Source organism: Lontra canadensis, unplaced genomic scaffold (genome assembly GCF_010015895.1).
Source record: "Lontra canadensis isolate GAN:19392208 unplaced genomic scaffold, GSC_riverotter_1.0 scaffold164, whole genome shotgun sequence".
Classification (NCBI taxonomy): domain Eukaryota; kingdom Metazoa; phylum Chordata; class Mammalia; order Carnivora; family Mustelidae; genus Lontra; species Lontra canadensis.
In genome coordinates this window covers 1,511,608-1,538,407 of record NW_022631158.1, presented here as the reverse complement: position 1 = coordinate 1,538,407, position 26,800 = coordinate 1,511,608, and the positions used below count along the sequence as shown (strand labels likewise).

General features: G+C 39.2%; 1 protein-coding gene across 2 annotated transcripts in view; it reads left to right on the top strand.

Moving 5' to 3' along the window:
* Window positions 1-26,800, top strand: part of UHMK1 (U2AF homology motif kinase 1) — a 52,166-nt gene that overhangs the window by 1,564 nt on the left and 23,802 nt on the right. Inside the window, exons 2-8 of one of the 2 annotated variants that reach the window (XM_032845500.1) lie at window positions 355-647; window positions 1,343-1,534; window positions 3,525-3,619; window positions 9,059-9,135; window positions 9,286-9,384; window positions 11,917-12,005; window positions 15,687-15,853. In XM_032845500.1, the coding sequence (XP_032701391.1) occupies window positions 355-647; window positions 1,343-1,534; window positions 3,525-3,619; window positions 9,059-9,135; window positions 9,286-9,384; window positions 11,917-12,005; window positions 15,687-15,833 (992 nt within the window). In that variant the 3' untranslated portion in view covers window positions 15,834-15,853. Of the gene's footprint in view, window positions 1-354; window positions 648-1,342; window positions 1,535-3,524; window positions 3,620-9,058; window positions 9,136-9,285; window positions 9,385-11,916; window positions 12,006-15,686; window positions 15,854-26,800 lie in introns of those variants that run through there. The other variant, XM_032845501.1, reaches the window with a different exon arrangement.

The following is a 26,800-nucleotide window of genomic DNA, read 5'->3' as shown; positions in this document are numbered from 1 at the left end:
GCAGATTATGACATCCATCTTAAGGGTCCATAATGTTTAGATTTTATTTTTAATTATTTTTGCCTGGTACCCTGAGTGTATATTCATCTACTGTGAATACTTAGTGAAATACAATTTGGTTATTGTGCCATATTTAATATCTTTTACTAGTATTGAGCTGTGGAAGCTTTTCTCATCTTGTTTCATTAAAATAACCCAGTTGCCAAAAAATCTTACTTTTGGGAGAAATAAATTGCAGTGGAAGCATGACGCTTATCTGAGTTATCCCAGATTTGCACTGAAGAGGTAGCTATGTTAGTTGTAACTTATTCTGAGTCTGATTTTTAAAGCATTATAACTCGTTTCTTTTTCTAGTGACTTTGTATGGAGTCTTTACAATCCACTTCTCTCCAAATGTGCCATCACGCTGTCTGTTGCTTGAACTCCTGGATGTCAGTGTATCGGAATTGCTTTTATATTCCAGTCATCAGGGTTGTTCCATGTGGATGATACAGCATTGTGCCCGGGATGTTCTGGAGGCCCTTGCTTTTCTTCATCATGAGGGTTATGTCCATGCAGACCTCAAACCACGTAACATATTGTGGAGTGCAGAGAATGAATGTTTTAAACTCATTGACTTTGGGCTTAGCTTCAAAGAAGGCAATCAGGTAAGAAATAATAATAGGGGTGCTTTGGTCAACACTTAGAGGTATTTCTACCTAAAATAATGCTTGGTGGGTGCCTGGGTGACCCTGTGGGTTAAGGCTCTGCCTTCGGCTCAGGTCATGATCTCAGGGTCCTGGGATTGAGCCCCGCATCGGACTCTCTGCTCATCAGGGAGACCGCTTCCCCCTCTCTCTCTGCCTGCCTCTCTGCCTACTCGTGATCTCTCTCTCTTTGTCAAATAAGTAAATAAAATCTTTAAAGTAAAATAAAATAATTCTTGGTGATAAAGCAAATAAAAAGAATTTCATTGCCACCATGTAAAAAAAGGGTGGATATTTGGGCTAGGTAGGCTAATTAACTAACGGGTAATTACTCTTACTGCTGCCTTCAGTGTTGGCACTCTGTCTCATGGCAGAACACACATAACAGTTCTGGCAAACCCTCCAGAGTGTCCTTATTTATCAGCAGTGCCTAACAGGAGACTCTCTGAAGAAATGAGCTGCTGTGTGGAGAGTATACAGCTTGCCTGTGAGAAGTGCCCAGATGATGAACCAAATAATTAGGGTAGCCAAGGACTAAAAATTTTTTGGCATTCAGTTTGGCAGTGGTTTATTATACTTTTAGAGGAGTAAATACGCTGTGGCGATGGAAAGTGAACAGTTTTTTATTGGTTGTAATATTTACTCATCTTCTTTAGGATGTGAAGTATATTCAGACAGACGGGTATCGGGCTCCAGAAGCAGAACTGCAGAATTGCTTGGCCCAGGCTGGCCTGCAGAGTGATACAGAATGTACCTCAGCTGTCGATCTTTGGAGCCTAGGAATTATTTTACTGGAAATGTTCTCAGGAATGAAACTGAAACATACAGTCAGATCTCAGGAATGGAAGGTAAATCATACCAGTGCTTTCGTTTGGAGTCCTTCATTCTGATTTAAAAGTACTCGGTTTATCATGATTCTCACTGGGGATGCTGTTTACTTCATCTGTAATACACTCCTCTTCCTGCATGTTCGATACCTTCAATGCTACTATTCGTTTTCATAGCTACAGATGTGCTAGTGAGTATTGTACACTTGCTGATCTTAGCCTGGGGCCTGATGGGTAATAAATGCTCGATAGAATGAATAAATGCAGAAGTGATTCAGTTATACTACATCCTACAATATTGCTAATACAAGTATAAGTTTAATGATAATCTTTACATAAAGCTTTACAGGTACTACTTTATAGTTAAAAGTATTTTAATGCACAATCTCATTGAATTTCCTAACAATGCTATGAAGATCTTTAGTGTATTGGTTATTCTTTTACAACTGAAAAACTGGAGGCACAGATACATAAACCACTTACTTGGTCCAGGTCATACCATTAGATGTTCCAGACCTGGGCTTCATACTCTGTTCTTGCTGTTCGAGTTCAGCGTTCTCTCCAAGTTCCACAGTGCTTTATATTAATTTACATTCCATATATGAACTATCCTGGTGAAGTGAGTACTGCTTATAACGTTGTTTTTGTGGGAATGTGAGTTCGAAATTCCAAATCTCTGACATAACGATGAACTTTTTGTTGTTCATACCTTAAAAATTAACTACATTATGTTTTCAAACATGTTGTAGGGCCCAAGTGTTATGATGGTATCAGCATCCTTTAGGCTAGAGGTTTGATAAGTAATACAATGTTTTGGAATCATTATTGGTTTTCATATTTAGCAACAAGTATTTTTCGAGCATCTAGTAATACATAGTTTGTGTATGGCTAGTGTACCATGTAGAGTTATATTTCTTTTCAGCCCTTAGTCATCTGTTTCTGGAAGTATTTCTGGAAGGAATGCTTTAATAGTCTTGTGGGTGTACCTAATGCTTACTTTTGGCAAAAAATGCTACCATGCAAGTAAAACCAGTATCGTTATTCTGCATTGGTACTTTCACCCAACCTAGAGACTGAGTGGTCTTTCTTCAGTGCTAATCCAAATATAGATCAATTACTTGCATTAGTTTTGATTATCTTTGAGACCTTTGGACTGTATCTGCTTGGTCCTGAGCTGATCAGAACTAGGTCACGTTCAGACATTTTTGTATGTAATTGGGAGGTAAGATCTATATTAAATCCTCAGTATTCACTCCTCTAAATAAAGACAGTATTTTATATTTTAATCACCTTTGGGAAGGCAAAATTGCCAAGTGAGTATGAGTGTAGGCTCTGAAGTCAAACTACTAGGGTTTATATCTTGCCTTCACCTCTTACTTGTTATTTAGGGTTACTGAACCATGATTTACTTTCTATAAAATGAGGGTAGTAGCATTTTTCTTACAGAAGAAATTGAGGTTAAAAAATAAATAATGCCTAGTTCTTAGCATAGTGATAAGGATTGCATCTGATCTTTTTACTCATGTACACACTTCTGAGACAGCTTAGTACTCAGGGAGAAAAGTTATGTTCCATAGGATTTAGAGTATGAATAATGTGAGGGATGCAATTTTTAGGTACTGCATTACTTCCTCTCTGGTGGTGTAGTTGTATCTGAAAACCAGTTAAAGACTCTCACCAAGACACTTGGACTCAACTCTCACACACTCATTTTCTCACTTTGTATGAAACTACATTTTTATAAGGTTGCTCTGGTATTCTTACTCATTCATCTAGTAAATATTCATACAGAGTGCCAGGTACTGTGCTGGGTGCTGAGGATAGAGAAGAGAGTTCCTCCTCCAGAGGCTTATAGTTATGCACATAATCCCCTCCAGTAAGATTATAAGCTCTTTAAAGAGTGTTTTCTTTTGCATTTTACCTACCAAACAGTATGGTGCTATGTGGCTAGTACTCAGTAAATACAGAATGAATTGAATAACCGAAGGAAGACTTTTCTCCCTTTTTTTAGGCAAACAGTTCTGCTATTATTGATCACATATTCGCCAGTAAAGCAGTGGTGAATGCCGCAATCCCAGCCTATCACCTAAGAGACCTTATCAAAAGGTACATCGTGTGTACTTTCAAGTTCCTGTTTGTACATTTATCACATAAAGGTTATTTTTGTTTTGTCTTTGTTTGGATTTTACTGAATGGATCACGTTGAGGCTCTTCCTGGCAGTCATATCTTTGGTCTCTTGTGGCTCTGGCAGTCCTGTATGCTTGGTGGACATTAGGTTTTTGTTTGTTTTTGGTTTTTGTTTGTTTTAGGCTTTTTTTGAAAGTAGGGTTTTAAAGAGCGTCTTTACTGACTAAAGACTGAGTTTGCTTTTGGACTACCAAAAAAAAGTTTAAAATAAGGTAGCTATGTACTATACTTTAAATAATTACTTCTGGGCACTCTGGGGACAGATACTGTGTTTCTGATTTCGGAATAGGTCCAAGCACAGCAGATATTTTCAAATAAGACATAATGTGTATTACCAAGTAGTTGGCTTTTCACATTTCTAGCATTATGGACCAGAAACGAATAAAATAATAGTTATGTTGCAACACGATAGATCTCCCGATCAAGTCAGAATATTACTCTTTCTTTGGAATATTGACCCTATAAACCTTTCAGCTAGGTCTTTGGCGGTTTTTTGTTTTTGTTTTTGATTTTTTTTTTTTTAGAGCTTTTTATTTTGAAACAATTACAGATTCATGGGAAGTTGCAAAAATGTTACAGAGAGGTCTGTGTGCCCTTCATCCAGTTTCCCCCAGTGGTAACATCTAATGTAACTGGAATACAATATCAAAATGGGAAATGGACATTACGGTCCACAGAATTCACTCAGATAAGAACTTAAAAATTTTACTGGCACTTATTCATGTATGTTTGTGTGTTTTACCAATTAGTTTTCAATAGCTGTTACTATCTGATTGGTATTAGCTTTACAAATGGCATTTTACGTGGAAAAGATGGCATTGTGAAATTATGTGAATAATGGGTTCTAACTTGGAAGTCAAATCATATAAAAACTGGTATTGACTTTGTTTTTGTTTTTATTTTTTGGCGCAAAAAGGTGATTTATTAAAGCAGGGGACAGGCCCCGTGGGCAGAAAGAGCTGCTAGTATTGACTTTGTTATTTTGGATTTTTCCCCCCTTGATTGTGCAGCTAACACTACATTTGGAAGCTATGGAGAATTGTGATCAGCAAAATAAAAATTATAAATCTACTCTCTAGTGTTAGCACTTTGGTGTATTTCTTTTTAGTATTTTTCTATGGATTTTGCTGTGTATGCATGCAAATTATTTGAACCATTTTTTATTGTAGAATAGAGCACAGATGCCGAAAACAAATGTGTAACTTCATGAGTCCCTAGGAATACTCTTGTAGTCACCATTCAGGTCAAGAAATATAACTTTGCCAGCTACCCCAGAAATTCTCTGTGTCCCCATCTTAATTTTCAGTCCTTCTTCCTCCCTAAAAGTAGCCACTGCCTTGACTTTTATGGTAATTACTTCCTTGTTTTCGTTATAGCATGTATCCTTAAACACTATGGTTTATTGTTGCTCTTCTAAACAAAAGTCTCTTTTAGGTTTCTTTTAATCTGAAAGATCCTTTTCCATCTCCTACCCCGCTTTTCCCTTGTTTACTTGTTGGTCAACCTAGGTTGTTGGCTCAGTATAGCTGTCTGCAGTCTGAATTTTGCTGATTGTGTTAATCCTTGTGTAGCGTAACATTTCTGTTTTCCTATATATTGGTAGTTATATCTAGAGGGTTACATTTTTTTTTTTTTTGGCATGACGGTAGATGGTGTTATGTTTTTTTATTATAAGGAGGCACATAATATAGCCATCTCTGTTTTATGTGTTAGTAACTGTTCATGTTACTTTGGATCCATTACTTTGTTAGGGGCTGCAGAATAGGATGTTCTCATTCTGTCATTCTGCTTCTTTTGGTTAACCAAAGACAAAATAAATGCTTGATTCTTTCTCTCTTTGTTTACTAGTTTTCGTAATGAGTTGATTCCTGTCATCCTCCAAAGGGGACCATTTCCTTTTGAAAGTTCAGTGTGTTTTGATTTGGTAACTGCAAATGATTGCAGTTCTTATCCTCACCGAAGCTAAAATTGCCCCGTCTTTGATGACTGTGAGCTGTGTGAGTTGGTTTCGGCGGACCTTATTATCTTTTATAGCTTCTTTGCTCTCTGGTGTGACAAGATGTTCCCAATTCGTCTTACACATTTCCTGTCCCACACTTGGAAGTAGCCATTTCTCCAAGAAGCCTGATTTCTTTTAGTAGGAAATAGCATTTTAAAAAAACAGTCTGGGTTTTAGGAATACTCCTTGCTACTGGGATGGTCATTGTTTCTAGGCCTTAAAGTGGATGTAGTTCATACTGTTATTTCCAATTCAAATTTGAGACCAGAGGTTTTATTTAACTTGTATTTCACATCTCTTTCTCCTTCTGTGTAAAGAATTATGGTTCTTAAGGACAAGGGGAATGCTAGAATTAGAATATTTTGTAATTACTCATTTGCTTTATTCCAGCTTACAATTAAAACGGTCTCAGAATGATAATATTCTAGGAAGATTACTGAAATTATTTTTGCATGTGCTTTTCCCATTCTTTCTCATTTGAAAATTAGTTGTATCTGTGTCATCAGTTTCTGTAACCATTATGTACCATACACTCTGTTTGAACTCTCGCATTTATTCTTAGTTCTGCATGTAGCTGCACATTACCGTTCACCCCTGGTCCTTGTGGGGCTGTCTCTCTCATCGTTTGAGTTTCCGAAGCTTGATCTCTAGAGACCGTAGGCATGTTCCCTGAGCTCTTGCTTGCCGGTGGTCAGTTGTGCTTATCATACTGGAGAGTCATTCATCTGGGTATAAAAAATGAGTGGCATTCTTTTTTTTCTTGAGTGTCTTAAAACATATTATTCCATTTTATCCTGGCATGTAGAGTTGCCTTTGAAAAGTCTAAAGACACTTTTAATTGTCTTTATATTAAAAAAAAAAAAAATACTCAGTTGGTCTTTTTGTCTAGATGGCCGGACAATTTCATCATTTTAAAAGTCTATTGATTTTGGGGCGCCTGGGTGGCTCAGTGGATTAAGCCTCTGCCTTCGGCTCAGGTCATGATCTCAGGGTTCTGGGATCGAGCCCTGCATTGGGCTCTCTGCTCAGCGGAGAGTCTGCTTCCCCCTCTCTGCCTGCCTCTCTGCCTACTTGTGATCTCTCTCTCTCTGTCAAATAAATAAATAAAATCTTTAAAAAAAAAAAGTCTATTGATTTTACCAGAATATATCTTGATTTTGATTGTTCTGGGTTAATATTGTCCGGAAAATAGTTTCAGATCTTTTTGCTCATTTATTTTAGGGTGGTGTTCTTAAATTACTCTTTTTAGTATTCTTTCTCTTGCTTTGGTTTTCTCCTTCAGGCACTCCTATTGTACATATATTGGATTTTCTTTGACAGTATTCATTATTCTTATTTCTCTTGAATTTTTTTTAATCTCTTGTATTCTTTTTGATTTTATTTTTTTTTAAGATTTTTTTTATTTGTTAGAGACAGAGAGCATACACAAGCAGGGGAAGTGGCAGGCAGGAGAAGCAGGCTCCTGGGTGAACGAGGAGCCGATGCGGAACTTTATCCCAGGACCCTGGGATCATCATCTGAGCCAAAGGCAGACACTTAACTGACTGAGCCACCCATGCGTCCCTGTTTCTTTTTGATTTTTAAAAATGTTCCTTTCCACCTTCTATCTATCTTTGAGATACTATCGCTGTATTTGTTCATCTTTCAAGTTCTTGTAGCTTTATTTTATGAAGTTATTTTTTTATTTCTAATTCTTTCTGGAGTTCTATTACCTAATTATTGAGATTTTCTAATTTTGATTCATCATATCTTTTATCGTTTTTAAAAACATCGTTTGCTCATTTTGAAACAGTAGGTTATCATGTCCATCTGTGTTCTTATCATGTCTTTCTGGCATGCATTCGTTGCCTCGGGGCTGTCATTTTGCAGTTTTGTCTTTTGTGTAATAATTTTATTAGTAATACTTTTTATGTGGTTCACTTTTTTTTTTTAATGTGGTTCACTTTTATATGAAATTCATTTCCTAAACTTACAGAAGAAGGTGTAGTTGGGATAGCTTTTCTAATTGTAGAGGGCTCTTCTTGTTTTTATGTAATGTTAAGGGGGGGGTTGTTTTTATTCTGAAGTCTCTGCCTCTTCTCCTCTGTTCCTTTTTTCCTGGTGTCTCTCTCTCTCTCTGTTAATTTTATTTACTACATCCTACTCAATTTGGATTCCATTTTCCAGATTTCTATTCTCTGTGGGACTTTGCCCTGGGAGGGAGTTTTAGCTAGTTCATTTTGAGAAGTCATAATGTCTAGGTTATTCCAACCCCTTCAGATTTTACAGACTTCTTGCATTCACTTGGAATTAGAATGTATACCCCCTTGTAGTTACAGTTGCTTTTTTCCAATTGACTTACTGTGCTTTCCAGTCTGTACCTGTTGGATATTTTGGGTTATTTTCTCTGCTTCATCAGATCATCTGTTGCTTTTCTCTGCTTCCTTCCACACAGATGTTGATATGGTGCAAGGCTTACTACTATGATGGTTTGTTCCTAGCCTTTTGTATTTTGGTATTTATTGGGGTTGCTTAGTTTTGTGGTAAACATCATCCATGGGTTTTTGATTTTGTTACCAAGTTGTGCTGTTGTAGGGGGATTTGATAGAATTCAAAAATCATCTCACCACTGTCATCTTTTTTTTTTTAATTTGGATTACCTAAATTTACGTGTAGCTTTTTTTTTCCCCACTTAATGTTATATAGTATGGGTAACCTTCCCATGTTGCATTTATTAATCAGAAACATTATTTTAAAATATAATATTGTGCCATAGGTATGTATCATGAATTACTGAACCATTTACTTAGAAATAGCTTTGGGGCACCTGGGTGACTCAGTCGGTTAGGTGTCTGCCTTTGGCTCAGATCATAATCCCGGGGTCCTAGTATTGAGCCTTGCATCAGGCTCCCTGCCCACTGGAAGTCTGTTTCTCCCTCTCCCTCTGCCGCTCTCCTGCTTGTGCTCTCTCACTCTCTCTCAAATAAATAAAATCTTAAAAAGAAAAAAAGAAAGCTTTTATATTTTTTTGTAGCTGAATGGCTCAGTAAGCCATGCTAATATAATTAATGTTGTGATGAACACTTAGACATTTTAATTTCTTTAATGGTTTCATTTTCAAAAGATTTTTTAAAAAGATTTTATTTATTTAATTTTGAAAGAGAGCACAAGCTGGGGAGTGGCAGGCAGGCAGAGGGAGAGAGAGAAGCAGACTCCCTGCTGAGCAGGGACCCCCCCCCCCCTTATGTGGGACTCGATCCCAGGATCGTGGGATCATGACCTAAGCTGAAAGCAGATGCTTAACCAGCTGAGCCACCCAGGTGCCCCTCATTTTCAGAATTTGACAGTAATTATAAAGATACATGTTTTTGTGTTTTAGCATGCTTCATGATGATCCAAGCAGAAGGATTCCTGCTGAAATGGCATTATGCAGCCCATTCTTTAGCATTCCTTTTGGTAAGTTGCATACGTGTTTATTTTTCCTTGGTTGTTTTACAATCAGATAAGACATCAGAGCTCACTTACACTCCCAAGCTCTTTTGCCTAGTGTTCATCCATTGATTTTCGTGAGTTTACATTTAACCGTGTTACGATGAACCTTAACAGCCCCTCATATTGAAGACCTGGTGATGCTTCCTACTCCAGTGCTAAGACTGCTGAATGTGCTGGATGACGATTATCTGGAGAACGAAGAGGAATATGAAGGTAACTGCTTCCTAAATTGTATTTTATGTCTTTTACAAGTAGAGTAGACGTATTGTTTCATAAGGTTCTCTATTCTCTTAATTTACATATTGAGGATATTGAACTACATGATTTCTAAAGGATCTCACTTTTTGATTCCTGTTGTAGATTGAATATGTCCCCCCAGAATTCATGTGGCAAAGTCCCAGTCACCAGTGTGCTAGTATTTTGAGTTGGAGCCTTTAGGATTTAATAGGACTAGGTTATGTCCTGAGGGTGGGGCTTTTTTTTTTTTTTAAGATTTTTTTTTTTTTTTTAAATTTATTTGACAGAGATCACAAGTAGGCAGAGAGGCAGGCAGAGAGTGAGAGGGGGAAGCAGGCTCCCCGCTGAGCAGAGAGCCTGATGCGGGGCTCCATCCCAGGACTCTGGGATCACGACCTGAGCCTAAGGCAGAGGCTTTTAAGCCACCCAGGCGCCGGGCTGGGGCCTTTTTAAAAAGAGGAGGAAACAGGAGAGCTCTCTGCTGCGTGAGGTTATGGCAAGAAAGCCGCCAGGTACATGGGACACTGAATCTTCCTATAACTTGCTGTGGGAATTCCAGCCCTTGGGACCAGAGAAGTAAATATGTGTTATAGAAGCCACCCAGTCAGTGTTTGTTATGGAAGCCACTCAGTCCGTGGCATCTTGTTAGAGCAGCCCGTTTAGGCAAAGATGATTCCTCGGGCCCATTGGACTCCTTCACATTTCATAAGCCTTTCCTGAATTAATCAAGGTTAATTTTTCCAGCATGTTCTTTCCATCTGCTCTTTCTAGTCCTGCCCCGTGCTTCCATTTCTCCATCTTAGCTCTCAGTTTTGCTTTTAACAACTCATTCCTTCCGTGTTCACTGAGGACTGGCTCTCTTCTTGCCTCAAGTATAGGAACAAGCGGGATTATTCCTTGTCTTTAGCGTAAGAGAGAGAGTTATGTCAACAAATGGTTGGAGTTTGATAAATCCGGAAGTAGGGTAATACACAGAGGCAGAGAGGAAAAGCACTAAACTCATGACACCATGAGGGTGTCTCTGGAGGTGATAGCCAAGCTCTGTCAGTAACTGGAGTGGTTTGGTTCCCAGTGGAGGGGTTGGTGAGGAAATGGCACAAAGACACAAAGATGAGAGAAAGTATGGCATGTGCCAAGAATAGTGAACTGTTGGGTATGTTCGTATGGTAGGTTATTTATTGGGGAGCAGTTAAAGAAATAGCCAAAAATATAGATACATAACAGACTCGTTTGCTGTGCTAAAGAATTTGGATTTTATCCCAGGGATAATAACACTGCAGTGTGACACCAAAGAACTTTGTATCAGGAGTAGAATAGTCCCTGGGTTAAAAGTACCCAGTATATTTGTTCTCTGTTGAATGTAATAAGAACCATTAAAAAATTAGGAGGGGTGCCTGGGTGGCTCAGAGGGTTAAGCCTCTGCCTTCGGCTCAGGTCATGGTCTCGGGTCATGGTCTCGGGGTCCTGGGACCAAGCCCCGCGTTGGGCTTTTGGCTCAGCAAGGAGCCTGCTTCCCCCTCTGCTTGCCTCTCTGCCTACTTGTGATCTCTCTCTCTCTGTGTCACATAAATAAATAGAATCTTTAAAAAACAATTGGACTAGGAGAGTGATATAGTCAGACTGAGGTTTTTGTAAGAGCAGTCTGAGAGCAGAGTGGTAAATGGACTAAAACAGAACGAAATTTAAAAATAGATGCTCACTGAAACTGTACAGATGAGATCGTTGTCACCTCATGTGGACGGTGAAAATGTTTGATAGCCCTCTTACTGGTAGAGTATAGGAGAATATTTTCATCATTGGAGAGAGTTTAAATTGCTAAACTTTATGAAAGGCAGATTGGTAATTCTAACAAACTTAAAAATTCATATTCATTTTGTCTTAGCAGTTCCACTTCTAGAGTCAACTTGGAAGTACATAAGTGAAATGAGATAGATACAGATTTATCTGTTACAGTATTTATAAGGGCAAAAAAATTGGAAATAGTTTATTTGGTAGTAGGGGACACAGTGGAGAATTTATTGATCACTCATAGGGTGAAATAATTACACAATCATAAAAACAAATGAGAAAATTGCACACAGTAATATTCAAGAATCTTCAAGATGCAATGTACTAATATAGAAAAAGTGAGACTGGAATTTTTACTTAGTAGAAAAAAGCATGTATGATCATGTTTGCTTGTATAACCTTAAAATATTTACGGAAGGACGCAGAAGAAACTGATAATGTTTGTTGCCTTCAAGGAGAGGAAGAGAGGCAGTTGGAAAACTGGGAAGAAGACATTTTGGGGGGGGTCATTTGAATATTAACTGTTCAAAATATTAAATTTAACAGAATTATTAGATGCATTGAATTTATATTAGTTTTAAGCTTAATTCTAGATGATGTAGAAAATGACCTCATTACTTAGATATGGATTCCTGAATTCTTTGGTGCTTTAAAATTTTTAAATAATGAATGCTTGGTAATTACAGCAAAGTGGTTACTGTTCTGTGTTTTCATAATCAGATGTTGTAGAGGATGTAAAAGAGGAGTGTCAAAAATATGGACCAGTGGTATCTCTCCTTGTTCCAAAGGAAAATCCTGGCAGAGGACAAGTAAGTGAATGTTTCTATAGTTTCAGAATTATTCAGAGGTTACTAAAATCCTGAGCAAATGTTTTAGTTCTATAGTACACGAAAATGTTGCTAGAAATGATGAATTTTGCATCATGGTTATTTTTATTTTCCTGTACTTTTCATTTTTTTCCCCAAGGTTCTGTAATATGCATGCTTTTTATATGGGTTAGAATTTTTTTTTTCTTAAAAAGTGTTCTCTACTTTTGAGCCATTGTGAAAAGTGACACCAACTGTATCATATACTAATTCAGGTCATGTCAGCTACAGAAATATTATGGCCTACTTTTGTTCTAATTAAGTAGAGTTAGAAAACCATTTAGGTTAGGTTCTCATTTTAATGGAATCATCGGTGCTAATTTAAAGAGGGAAAGTGTGCCAACAGAATCCTGAAATCGGAGCTCTGGTCTTAGTGTGACTGACTGACTGTGTGATGATGATCCTTAGTGCTCGCATCTCTAAAATGTACAAGCGAGAACTGTGAGTCTCAGTTTTGGGGGAAAGAATATTAGAGAAATCTTCTGAAAGCTCTTTTGAAGATCTTTCTTTTATCTGTAGTATATTTACTTTTCTGGGAACAGAATATTGTTTTATTCAGGGTTTCTCAACCTGGACACTGTTGACCTTTGAGCCAGCATCTTGGCTGTGGGAGCGGCCACTAGGTGTTTAGCAGCCATCACTGCCCTCCGCTCTGTAGATCCCCTCCCCCACTCCCCTTCTCAGTTGTGGTGATCAAAAGTACCTCTCAACACTGCCAAATGCCCCCTGGTGGGTGAAATCACCTCTGGGTGTGGATTGTTATTTTATCCTTTGGTTCAGTATTTTGAAAATGCTTGGCAACTGAAGAAAGAAATGAAAGAAATTTCACTCTAATCTTAGTGAAAAGTTATTGCCAATGTAGTAATAATATTTACCTCGTTTAGTGCTGGCAGCATACTATATGCATAATTGCTGTTTATTTAGTCAGCTGGTATTTATTGATCATCTGTTACGTTCTAGGCCCTGATACAACAGTGATCAAAAGAGGCACAAGGATATAGTGATAAGTGCTCTGGGGGGAAGGTCTCAGAAGAGGTTTCATAAGTGCCTGGTAGGGAGGATTATAGTTCCATGTCAGTGGTGGGGAAGGCCATACTGAGGTTTCATTTGAGTGGAAATATGAAGGAGATAAGGAAAAGAGTTCAGGCATAAGGGATAGCAGGCTCAGAGGCCATAAGTTTGCCTGGCAGGTTTGAAAGGGTTAGTGTGACTCTAGCAGAGTGAGAAAGGGGATATGGTGGATTTGCTCACAGGGGTGAGGGGGTGTAGGGTGAACCTTGTGGGACTCAAGACAGCACTGGCATTTACTCTAAATGAGAGGGGAAGATCTTTGAAGACTTTGAATGAAGGACTAACACGATCTGACCCAATGTTAACCTCATCCGTCCGTATGAAATAGAAGACATAGAATAGAGAAACAGAAGGAATATTTTCGGGATAGAAGTATCCCGGTTTCAAACAATACAAAAAAATAAATATTCATCAGCAAGAGGAAATTTGCTATGTTAAGAAGCTTTCATTGACGTTTAGAGGAGAATGAAAACAACCGATGAACTTGTGGCCTCACGGGTTTAACTTCTCCAGGTTGTTGAAATGTCAGTTGGCAAAGTCAGTCTTCATTTGAATTTTCCATTCAAATTAACAATGCTGTGGATTTTTTTTTTAAGAATATTTTAAAAATCACTGAAAACATGAATTATGGAATGGATCTCATAATTACAAAAGTAGTCAAGATTAAATTGATAAAATTATTTAATCTCATTGTAAATTATAAAAATGTTTCTCCTCTTTTGTTTGGAATGACGTAATATATAAAACTGTGGGTTGTCTCTGAGGTGAGGAGCATGCTAGAGAGCGGGGCATTCCTTCCGTAAGTGCATGTCTACTTGTTGAACTTCGTTGTATGGATTTAGAAGTCATTGAGAATCAGGTTAAAAATAATTTCAGAAAGAGCTTCATTCTTCTCACTGGGCATCATCTTCTAACTTCTCTTTTGTAGTCAGTGAAAAAGCATATGTTGCTAGAACTAACTGGTCCTACAGCCAGCATATACTTTCATTTTCTGTAAAAAAGGGGATATAAAGTATTAAGTATTTCTAAAATGAATAAAATAAGCATTGACTGGTTAGAGTATGGTTTTAAGATATAATTAGATAATATAGTTCTCACCTACATTATTATGTGAAGTCTGCATACTCTGAAAGAAATCACTGGATGGTATTGATAGCATTTTCTCCGTGCTGTTCGGTTTAAAGTAAACAGCCTGACTTACCGTACTGAGTTGGCCATTTGGAAGTGTTTTTATCTCCAGCTAATAACACAGTTAAGGATGGCTTTTAAGAATAGCTAAAAATCCCCACTTAGCTTTATATATATGAAAATCAGGGCAATTTTTAGTGCTGGATGATCTCTCATGAGGAACACGTAGCTTGAGAATAGTCGTGGCATGGGAGAGGAAGAGAGTCTGTCATCTTTCCACTTAACAGTATACAGGAATTCAGAAAATTCCATCCTGGGCCAGAGTATCTGAGGCCTGACGTCATGCATCATCCATAACAGAAATACTCACGTAAGACGGGGAGTGAGCAGTCTGGGAGTAGTGCTTTGCTTACCAGTGAAGGAAGATTCATTTAAAGAGTGCTGTATTTGGAATTGTCTTTCCTTTTCATGCCCTGGAGGTTTTTAATACCCTTTGGAAATAATTTTATCAGTGGGAGAAGGGCTCCCACGAAAGGGGAAATGAAAAAGGAGACTCTTGCCTCGAACTACTGGGTAGATCCGATTTTAAGAGAAGGTACAAGTAAAAGCTGAAAATTGGTTTCCTTCAGACAGTCTGTTTTTGCTTCCCTTTGAAAGTCCGAGTGTCTAGGATGCTGGCACCCAAGTTTGAAGACTGTTGACATCTCAGATGAGCACGTAACTGAGAAAGATGAGGCCGTTCTTTTTCTGGTTCACAAATTTATGGGTAACTGAGGACAAGTCATTTAAAATGATTTTCCCTCTGAGTAACTTTGGCTTTAGATCAACAAAAAGAGCATAAACTATTACGCTGTATCCTCTACCTGTCTCAGGTCAGAATTCAGATACTCTGGAAACAGAGATTTTACTTAGTTTTAAACTTACTCTTCACAGTAGTTAAGGCTTCTATGAGTCTTTAATAGGTGTAAAATCCGGTGACCTTGACTGGTAGTTTCTCCTCCTTCCTCTTCTAAGAGTGCGGACTGTCTTCCAGGCACCGTGGAGTGCATTTGCTCCCCGGGCTGTATGGCCCTGCCTCTGGCACACGTCCGCTGCTGCTCACCACTCCTGCAAGAACATGGCCAGTGGGTGTATATTTTTCACTCGACTTGTCTTCGATGGATTTTTCAGAATTGAACTGTGTAAAGGAATTGTTCTAACCTTGCTGCTCAAAAATGTGGTCCACGGACCAACCGCATTGGCATTGCCTGGGAGTTGACTTAGAAATGCAGAGACTCAGGCCCACGTTAGACCTCCTGAAACTGAGTGTGCATTGTAACAAGGTCCCCAAAAGATACTTGTGTGTCCACTAAAGTTGGAAAAGCCCTGTTCTGGAACAGTCTTGATGGAAATGAAGCCGACTTTGTTTTCTCTGTCCTCTTACAGGTCTTTGTTGAGTATGCAAATGCTGGTGATTCCAAAGCTGCTCAGAAATTACTGACTGGAAGGATGTTTGATGGGAAGTTTGTTGTGGCTACATTCTACCCGCTGAGTGCCTACAAGAGGGGATATCTGTATCAAACTTTGCTTTAATCAGTAACCTGAGGACTCTTTCCTGTTTCTCCTCCATTTCCTGGGTTATTGTATTCTATATCTGAATGCAGAAGTACCCCCTTACCATTTTAAGGGAATACTTTGTACATTTATTTAATCCTACTAATGTGCAGTTGAGCAATGGCTGCATTGCAAACATTTGGCACCGAGTAGGACAAGACCTCTCAGCTATACCTTGAGGGGTTTTAGAGCATCCATACGGGCAACCCTTTTTTTGTGCAGTAGGGCAAGTGCTGCTCTTCAGTATGTAACCTAAAAGGATATTAATTATTTCATGTGATCATGAAGCAAGGATGAGTAATATCATGTCATAGTGAATATTAACAGATTTGGTAAGAGTCGGTGCCGGCCCTCACGGATCGTTCCTTTACTCTGTGGGGCGGTTCTTCCTCATCCCAGATCTTCACAGCTGGCTCTGGACGCTCCCAGTCATTGTTAAGTGACCGTCAAGCAGCGATGACCTACTGTGTTCCTCACACTGAGTTATGAATTTTTTTAAAGGAGTACTGTAGTACTGAATATTCCTTTAAAGAAACTGCAGTGAGCCTATCTCCTTTTTTTTTTTTAATTAAGGCTTTTCAAATAGAAATGCTTGATCTTGCACAATTTTTATGTCTAGTACGTATGCTTGAGTGAGTGTGCAGGTATGAGAGATTAGAGAAGATCTGAGTCCCCATGCTTTATAGTGTGAATCTTGTGAGCTAATGCAGTCTACACCTCTCTCTTCCCTAGCTGTTTCGTATCTGTCAGGTTTAGGATGTATGTTCGAGAGTTGGTCTGTCTGACAGAATGTAAATGAGAAATAGATCATTCCTGAGAGGCTCAGAACAAATGAGTCTAGACTGAGTTACACTGAAACGCTCTTAAAGTGATTGGAACAAAGCAAAAGATTGCCCCATCCTTTAATCTCCTTGAGACCCTGTATTAGCTCATCTTTTTTGTACCGAACCTCCCATGATCATTGTAAGATTTCTCAAGATAGAGTTCTGCCTACAATGAAGGAAATTGAAATGGCCAAAAAGAAAGATGTTCAGTGAAGGGAAAAGAAAAAAATGGGCAAAGAGAAAGTGAATAGTCCAGGATTCTTTTTTTTTTCTTCTTCTTTCCTCTCTCTGTCCTCCCCTTCCCTCCACTGCGTCTCTTCTCTGTGGCTGTCTCCTGTCTCTGTGGCTGAAGAGAAGCTACTCTGAAAGTACTCTGGCTTCTGACTGCAGGGAAGTTAAGAAAAGTGTAGCTCTAATAAGATGGAAGTAGAAAGGAAGAAAAACTCCGAATTCTTAGAAGGATTCACAGCAATCTGCTGTGTCCCCGAGCCCAGGGTGCTGGTGTGCGTGAGTTCGTGAACATGGGTTGATGACATGGTTTTAGGAATTGTAATTATGGATTCTTCCCACTTCATGTAGATTGACTTCTAAGGTTTAGAACTTAGGAAACCTTTATAAAGCACTGATTATACAAAAAAATAAGTTGTATACAGGTTATGAAATTTTTTTTATTTCCTTACCTAAATGAAAGTTTTCATTTTTTTTTTTTTCCTAAGGAAAAAAGCCTTTTATACCTTTCCCTGTTGGAAGCCTCCTCATAGTCTTTCTTTGAAGTGTGTGCCGCACAGGTTGTTGAGAGCCCAACTAGGAGTTTACATTTCAGAGGATGAATTATCTTACCCTTTTCAGACAGTTACTATCTGACAGTTGAGTTATTTACAGTTATATCATTCAGGACTCTCCCTTCTTATTTATTATGAAGCCAGATTTGGTGTAAGGAGGCTGATTTATGAGTTGCCAGAAGGCCTTGTGGCGCAGTCCCCAAGGGAAAGTTGTGTATAGTATGTGCCCTTAGGAGGAAGAACTGTTAGTTCTAGTTTTGGCCCTCTCAGAAGTTGACTAGCTGTTATATGTTCAAATAACAATTCAAGAGAGTATAACCAGTACTCCAGAGACCTAAGCTTTCCTAAAACATCAGTGTTTGTAGGGGTGACAGCTCCCAGGGTGATTAGAAACACCAGGTTCTTGGTGTATACAGATGAACACAGAACACGAGTGGGTTCTTCTCAAGGGCAGGTATTCTAGGTGCGCACGTGTCCCTCTTTCATTCCCCCTCCCACCCCTACAAAGAGAAGAGACCCTGACACATGAGCTGCAGGTAGGCTTCTGAGCTTAGGGATGCAGTGTGCCGCCGGCATCTTGATGCTGAATTTCACAGCATTCTTTGTCTTCTTCTTTGCTGTTGTAGTCATACCTATATGTAGTGTTTAACACTGTAGAGTTGTATTACAGAAGATGCTAACTAGATTTTAAGAGAACTAAGGGACTAACTGATGAGCCTAAGAAACTATGCGTTGAATGCAGAATTTTATATTAAAGCCACAGAATTGAAATAAGATGCCTCCTGTGATTTAAGTGGTGATCTTACAGCTTTTAGCCCATGACTACCAAAGAAGACATTTGCAGATCCTCCCCCGCTCCTCTGATATTACATGAAGTTTAATCTTAGTTTCTCAAACCGGAACCAAATATTATCAGAAGATGCAATTTTTATGATACCTTTAGGGTGAAATAGATACACAGAGATTTTAATTCCTTAATTAGTAAAACCTAGGAATTTTCTTTTTGAGAGGCAGGGTAAAGAGGTGAGGGTTTTTGTCACTTAAACCTTACTCTTTGGGACAAATTTTATCTCAGGTAGTTTTTATTTCCCTCAGTTAACGTCTGTGCTTCCTTCCCTCTGCCTTTCCAATTTCTCATTCCGTGGTTTCGTCATGGTACATTTTTTGGCCCAGGAAATACCTATAAATTGGTTATTCTATAGGAAATCTTTGGTTCTTGGGAAACATCCGGAGGAGGTGACTAGCTAGCCACTTTCCAAACTCTGATGCCCTATTTCAAGGAGAGCAAGTCGAGCTGGACACCTCAGTAAAAGAAAGCAGCAGTCCAAGCAACTGTTGGCTGCATTTTAAAGGGACAATAAAACAGTAACCCTCTGGCAGTAAGAGATTGCACTTACTACCACTTGGGTGTCTTCCTTTGGTTTGTGGCCATCGGTATCGCAGCTCTTCGGGGAAATTCCCTCCCTGCTATGCCTTGAGCCAAAACTGGCTGCTTTTAGAACAAAACCATAAATGCAGTTTTACTTGTCCTTTCCTTTGTTTTCATTGAGACAAGGATTGCCTTCTTTTCGGTACTTCAGCTGCTATAGCATGCTGAGATATGTTAAATTAACCTTTAAAAAAAAATCCTTGAATTCTTATTTAACTTGCCTTCTACATTATATTTTAGTCTCTGAGCACATTTGTGATCAGGAATGCTGCCCGAAACTGTGCTGCCATGGAGAGGAAGTTGAAGAGAGAGTCTGGGCATAAGGTGTGTTTCTCTTTTAATGCACCGGGCTTTCACCCTGCTGAGGGCATCAGTTACCCTTCTGGAATAAATGCACACCCAAGGTAGAGCGCTCACGTTTCCCAGCCCCTTTGCGTTTGCTCATCCGGTGCAGGGAACACTCTTTCATCATTTTCGTCCCGACTTGATCATTTCTGCCATCGGTTTGACTCTGCACCATGACATTTTAGTTTCTGTCATTTAATAAAAATCAGCACCATTGTAACTGATGGTGATTATAATATCATAGTTACTGGGTGAGGCTGTGGGAGAGACACTCAGTGTGTTTTACCGATAGTTTTATGCAAGGGTACATGCTAGCTGGTATCGTTCAGATTAGGGTACAGATGGCATCGCGTCATGACGAAATTTTAGTCTGGTGGATGTGGAGACAGTCAAAGATTTAAGCAAGTGCCTTGTGTTTCCTGGAAAATATTAAAACTCATTTGGGTGAAAGCTCCCAGATGATGATAATTTATTGCACCTCTGCCTTTTCCTTGGAATAACTTTTGGATTAAGTCACATAGTATAAAAGTCCAAAATTTCCCTTGCTTCCCTTTATTTTATATGTGTGAAACTATTCATATTTGATCCCCCCCCCTCAATATTACATGTGATGGAAAGCCAGAGTTATCTGGCAGAATCTAATTCTTCCTGGGGTCTAGTTCCATTTTCAGTACTAGGTTCCTTCTTCAAATCTACTACTCTGGCTCTCTGATAGAATTTGTTTATTTCTTGGCAAATGTGGTCACGTACAGACCAGCTTTGGGGCATCATTAGCTCAAGAGAATTTCCATTTCTTCTTAAGGTGCTCAATAAACCACGTTCACTTGAGATGATAGTCTTCCCTTCGTATTGCCAGTAAGCTTTCTTGGTGAATATAAAGATGTTGAGTCTCTATGATGTGGAACTGCTCTGGACCTCTTGTGGTATACTTGGATAAGTTACATTTTCTTAGTTACAGAGGGACATGCATATTTTAGTTTTAAAGTCCCCAGAAATTTAAAGAATTTGTTTCGTTTTGTTTAAGGTTAGCTGCTTCTCTGCCTGATACCGCAGGATGTCAGGGTTATCTCAGCCGCCTCTCCCACCTCGCTGTTGGTCAGTTTTCTTTAAAATTGGGTAATGACCAATAGGTAGACACAGCGACACATAATTGACAAGTACTGTGGATATTTAAGAAGGAGGTGAACCATTTTAACTATTTTTGCTGCAATTTTATAGGGGAAATGGACTATAAAAGAAATACCTATAAACCAGAGAGCATGTAGGAGATTGTATATTTTATAGGTGGTAATTAAGGTGATCTTCAGGGTGTAAGATGCAAAGTTTATACAACCTTTGTTTTCCTGATGAAAAGTTTTTATTCATCTTCCTACAGCTTAGCACTTTTGTTGTTCCTTACGTGGCTTTTGAGGATTGATGTTTTAGATTCACTCTGTGCTTTTCAGACTGTCGTCATAATTGTGCGGTTCTTTTTATGTCACCATAAATGCTGGGATTCATGGGAAGCTTATCAGATGAGTGTTCTTTCCCATTAAACAGAGTAGCTTCCACAGTATCCTAAAAGAAACTGTACCTAGGGTCATAGTATTTTAGTTGAGAGGCAAAGAGAAGCATACTATCTTACTTGCCTTAACCAACTATCAATCCTTGTTGTGCAGAAAAGAGCTTATTTTGTTAGACTCTTGACTGTTAGCGAGAAAATTACATGTAGTTACTTGCCCCCCGCCGTACCTCCCAGTTGCAGTTGGCTTCCCCTTCTGGGCTCCCCTCTTACTGGTATTCACGATGTCAGGAGTGTGTGAGAGCAGACGTGGTGAGGTGTTCCAGATCATGCATATGGACATGGAATCACTTCGGTTATTGGAATTATGGATGGATGTATTATTTCGTTAGCATGGGCTGTCAGAAATCTGCCAAATTTAAGAGTAAAGAAGAAAAAGAAAAGTCAAAATAGAGAGGTGAGGGGAGGAAAACCGCTTCCTTACTGGTATTCGTAATCTTCCATCTAGTTTTTGATCAAAAAGTGCTCCTTTATTTGTAAAAATCTAGAGTGGTACCTGAAGCATAGAACGTTGCCTTTCTGACACATTCCTCATTGTCATTTCCCCAGAAAATCATTTTAAGAGCTTATAAAAGCAGACTAGGTATCCATATTCAGTTTGACCTAAATTTTTAAAGTAAACATTTAAACTCCACTTTTTGTGTGTTTGCTGTGCATCAACACTCATGCAAATCCGGGATCAGAAAGAAACTGGGGATTAGCCATCTCCAGATTTCCCTTTGCACATTGGGTACAATGGGTTTCAGTATGCACTTGCTGCAGAGTTTTCGAGCACCTTATGGGAGTAAGTAGTGTTTATTTATTATAATTAAAAAGAAAGTTAAAGCTGCATCTCTGTAGAATATTTACTTTGCAGAGTGTAAAGCTGTTGTATCTTTTCCAGCAGGATTTACTCTTTCATTCTTAATTCTTGGTTGAGAAAATCTTCAGTGATTTAACATTCCTTTATATCCTCTTAACAGTGTCAAATCTGGGGTAGAAGGGAAATTTCTTCCCAAAAAGGGCTCCATCTTTGTTACCTTTCTGATCACTCTTAGAAATCTAGCTATGATCAGTGGATGGTAACAGCTCATGGCTTCCTGTATCAGCACTGGAGAGGTTGGTTGTGAGGATTAAAATCTACTCTTTTCCCTCAGTAACATGTAATTGCTATGTTTTTGGTAAGAAGGTCTGGTCAGAAAAAATGTGAAAGATCACTCAAAACCAAAGCCAGTTATAAGGAGTACTGTCTCCTGTTGGTTTACCTTCACCTCAGAACTACAAGAATATTACAGTACCTAGTGAATAGTCTGTAACATTTCTACCAGTCGTTTCAATAGCCCATTGGTCTTGGCATTTCTTGGCACTGTGGTTCTCTGTTCTTGGTGATGTCTTCTTGTTTGTGACTTTTTTTTGTTGTTGTTGTTTTTTTTTTTTAAGTAACTAAATGGGACTATAAATGTAGATGTGTATCAGTACCAAGAAGTTTTTTCTGAAATCCCTAAATTCCTGATTCCTATTCAAGTCTTTTAAAGTTGTTTTTTTCTTGCTAAGTAGCAAAGAACTTTTATTTTTCATTTTCCTATATACCTAAGTATACCTAAAAAGTACGGACACTGCGTTTCAATGGATGTATTGCGTGTAGTTTTTTGCTGAAAACTTTTTCTGTAAACACAATGGCCTTGTTCAGTTTTGTTGTAAACTGACTTACCATAAGATGCACTGTTGATATGCTTTCTGATGTGTGTTTCATAAGGGTGATAAAATAAAGCTTAAAAATAAACGAGGTGTTTTTTCATTTCACCTGTTCCTGCAGTTAGTATAAATATTCCAAGTTAGATAACAGGTAAGTAGACTTATTTTATGATTTAATTTTTATTAAAAGCTATCACTGAAAAATTTCCATGTGGTCTCAACCATCCATTTCTAATATGGTCTTTCATGGATGGAAGTAGGGCATCAGACTGACAATACTGAAATGTAACTTTTTATTTTGGAATGAACATTCTTGATGTTGTAGAAACAGACTTATCTAATGAAAGAACCAGAATTCATAGTTGGGAGATTCGTGTTCTAATCTCGGTTTTTTATCAAGTTGGAAGGCTTTCATCAAGTGATAAGTGATTTAATTCCTGACAGTGTTGGTATTTCTGTGGTATCATTTTTATAGTAGAACAAAATGGGATGGTAGGTTCAGTAGTATCAGTGAATAGTCCTCGATTAGGGAGCATCTCTGGGATGACGGTACTGATAGGTAGTTTACAAATGGAGCCTCAGGCCCAGGTAGGGAACATACGCTTGCCCAGTTTCTCATAAGACTCAGAGGTGGTAGTCATATACCGCTGTGTCTGGGAGCGGCATGTTTTCAGGAAGCCTCTGGTCTGGGCAAGCAGTTCAAGTGAAAGGTGGCCTGGCAAGGTGCACCCTCTGGCTGTTTCAAGAGCTCAGACGGGAGAAAAGGAATGTTTAAATCCACAATTCCTCAACGAGTGAAGGGTCCCCTGGGAGGGCTTGTTAGATCACAGACTGCGGGACCCCAGCCCTAGTTTATGACTGTAGTTCTTGGGGAGCCTGCAAATTTGCATTTCTAACAAGTTCCCAGGTGACGCTGCTGCTGCTGGTGGCATGGAGACCTCTGTCGGAGAGGCACTGGGCTAGGACTGAACCCAGAAGTAGGCCAACTTGAAGAACTGCCTGGGAGTCCTTCTCAGCTCGCCCTTCGCCCCGGGGGCTGCCGTAATCACAGGAACAAGCTGAGCACTTACTTTGTGCCAGTCTGTGTACTAAACGCTTTGTGTGTCACCTTGCCTCGCCCTCCTCGCACACTTTGTCCTCACAGCAAGGCTGTGGGGAGGGGAGGGTACCCAGTGTTCACTCCATTGTCTGGTTGGGAAAATGGGCGTCTTGTTTCCACGGGTTGGCGGCAACAACCCCTGCTAGATCACCTCCAGTCAGCCCGGGACTCCTCTCCCATCCCTCTTCCTTTCCTTTCCTCTCCCACCACTTAGTCTAGTCGTTGATCTGTCCCTCCGTGCTGTGGCTTCTTACGGACTCCCCGTGTCTGGTCTCCGGTGCTTCTGGTCTCTCCTTCCTAGACTGACTCTGCATGATGAAGAATGAGTCCCGTCATGCTGCTCCCTCCTCTCCTTTGCCTTCAAAATAATATCTAATCCCCTGAGACTGGCACCTAAAACTTCAGAGTCTGGCTCAACCTGTAAGTCCTACCTCATCTCCTGTCTCTGTCGCTGTTCACACTGTACGCTTCCCTCCGCACGAAGCTACCCATACTTAGAGATTCATGGCTTTTTGCTATGTATCGAGCCTCTGACTAAAACACCACTCTGTTCTCTGTCCCTGCATCTTACCTGGGGGATAGAGTCCTGTTAATCTTTTCAAACAGCTCAATTGTCACCTTTTACATTTCCTTCTGCATAAAATTGCATATCTGAATAATCAAAGTCCTAGAGTCCTTGTCCTCCCCCTCCCCCCCCCCCGCTTTTTTTAAAGATTTTATGTGAGAGAGAGAATGAGCAGTGGGGAGGGGTGGAGGGAGAGAGATTGAGAGAGAGAAGCAGACTCCCTACCAAGCAAGGAGCCTGATGTGGGGCTTGGGGCTCACTCCCAGACCCCAAGATCATGGCCTGAGCCAAAGGCAGCCACTTTGTCGACTGAGGCACCCAGGCACTCCCTGAAGTCCCTTCTTAACATGAATTTGCTAGGCAAATTTCCGATATAGGGTGTTTTAATTGTACTTCACTATTCTGCAATTTTTTTTGTAAATTTTTTAAAAACATTTTTTATGTATTTATTTGACATAAAGAGAGAGAACACAAGCAGGGGCATGGCAGAGGCAGAGGGAGAAGCAGGCTTCCTGCAGGGAGCCTGATGCAGGGCTTGATCTCAGGACCCTGGGATCATGACCTGAGCTGAAGGCAGGCTTAACGACTGAGCCACCCAGGAGCCCCAGAAATGCATTTTTGAGCTTCATCTTCAAAAGTTTATTGCAAATTCTCAACTTTAATTTCCTTAATCTATCACTGATCTCTCAAGAATTGTGGTCTTAACAATATAGATGTTCTAATTATAAAGCAGTCATTTTTTCCTTTAGGACTGCTGAATAGTTTCCTACAAAAACATCAGTAATATGCCTCACTGCCTTACAATCTTAGTTAAACCGGTTTGTTCACAGGTCCTTGTCCCAGACGTCTTGCTGGGTCTTCTAACTCTGGGAGACATCTGAGTTAGCAGGTATTTCAATATGCTAGCGGGTATTTCAATATGCTGCTGTGATCACTTCCTTTCCTTTGCATTGACCTGAGCATTATTTTTATTTCCTATGTAAATCTATGAAGCATAGTATAGACATTGTATATAATTTATAAAACACAAATATAATTTATTAATGCACATAATAGGTATAATACATGGAAAATGGAATTTGAAAATGGTTTAATGATTATGCATTACAGACTCTCTTACAGTCCATCCTTATAGTCAAGAATTCTTAATAAAAATTGCAGAATGACCCCGACCAAGTGGAATTTATTCCAGGGCTGCAAGGTTGGTTCAACATCCGCAAGTCAATCAATGTGATAAAACACATTAATAAAAGAAAGAACAAGAACCATATGATACTCTCAGTAGATACTGAAAAAGCATTTGACAAAGTACAGCATCCCTTCCTGATCAAAACTGTTCAAAGTGTAGGGATAGAGGGCACACACCTCAATATTATCAAAGCCAACTATGAAAAACCCACCACAAATATTCTCAATGGAGAAAAACTGAAAGCTTTTCCACTAAGGTCAGGAACACGGCAGGGATGTCCATTATCACCACTGCTATTCAACATAATACTAGAAGTCCTAGCCTCAGCAATCAGACAAGAAAAAGAAATTAAAGGCATCCAAATTGGCAAAGAAGAAGTCAAACTATCACTCTTTGCAGATGATATGATACTATATGTGGAAAACCCAAAAGACCACTCCAAAACTGCTAGAACTTGTATAGGAATTCAGTAAAGTGTCAGTTGCATTTCTTTACACCAACAACAAGACAGAAGAAAGAGAAATTAAGGAGTCAATCCCATTTACAATTGCACCCAAAACCATCAGATACCTAGGAATAAACCTAACCAAAGAGGCAAAGAATCTATACTCAGAAAACTATACAGTATTCATGAAAGAAATGGAGGAAGACACAAAGAAATGGAAAAATGTTCCATGCTCTTGGATTGGAAGAACAAATATTGTGAAAATATCTATGCTACCTAAAGCAGTCTATTCAAAATCCCATCCTTTTTTTTCAAAGAAATGGAACAAATAATCCTAAAATTTATATGGAACCAGAAAAGACCTCAAATAGCCAAAGGAATATTGAAAAAGAAAGCCAAAGTTGGTGGCATCATAATTCCAGACTTCAAGCTCTATTACAAAGCTGTCATCATCAAGACAGTATGGTACGGTCACAAAAACAGACACACAGATTAACAGAACAGAATAGAGAGCCCAGAAATAGACCCTCAACTCTATGGTCAACTAATCTTCGACAAAGCAGGAAAGAATGTCCAATGGAAAAAAGACAGCCTCTTCAACAAATGGTGTTGGGAAAATTGGACAGCCACATGCAGAAAAATGAAATTGGACCATTTCCTTACACCACACATGAAAATAGACTCAAAACAGATGAAGGACCTCAATGTGAGAAAGAAATCCATCAAAATGCTCAAGGAGAACACAGACAGCAACCTCTTCGACCTTAGCCGCAGCAAATTCTTCCTAGGAACATCGCCAAAGGCAAGGGAAGAAGGGCAAAAATGAACTCTTGGGATTTCATCAAGATCAGGATATTTTGCACAGCAAAGGAAACAGTTAACAAAACCAAAAGACAGCTGACAGAATGGGAGAAGATATTTGCAAATGACATATCAGATAAAGGACTAGTATCCAAAATCTATAAAGAGCTTAGCAAACTCAACACCCAAAGAACAAAAAATCTAATCAAGAAGTGGGCAGAAGATAGGAACA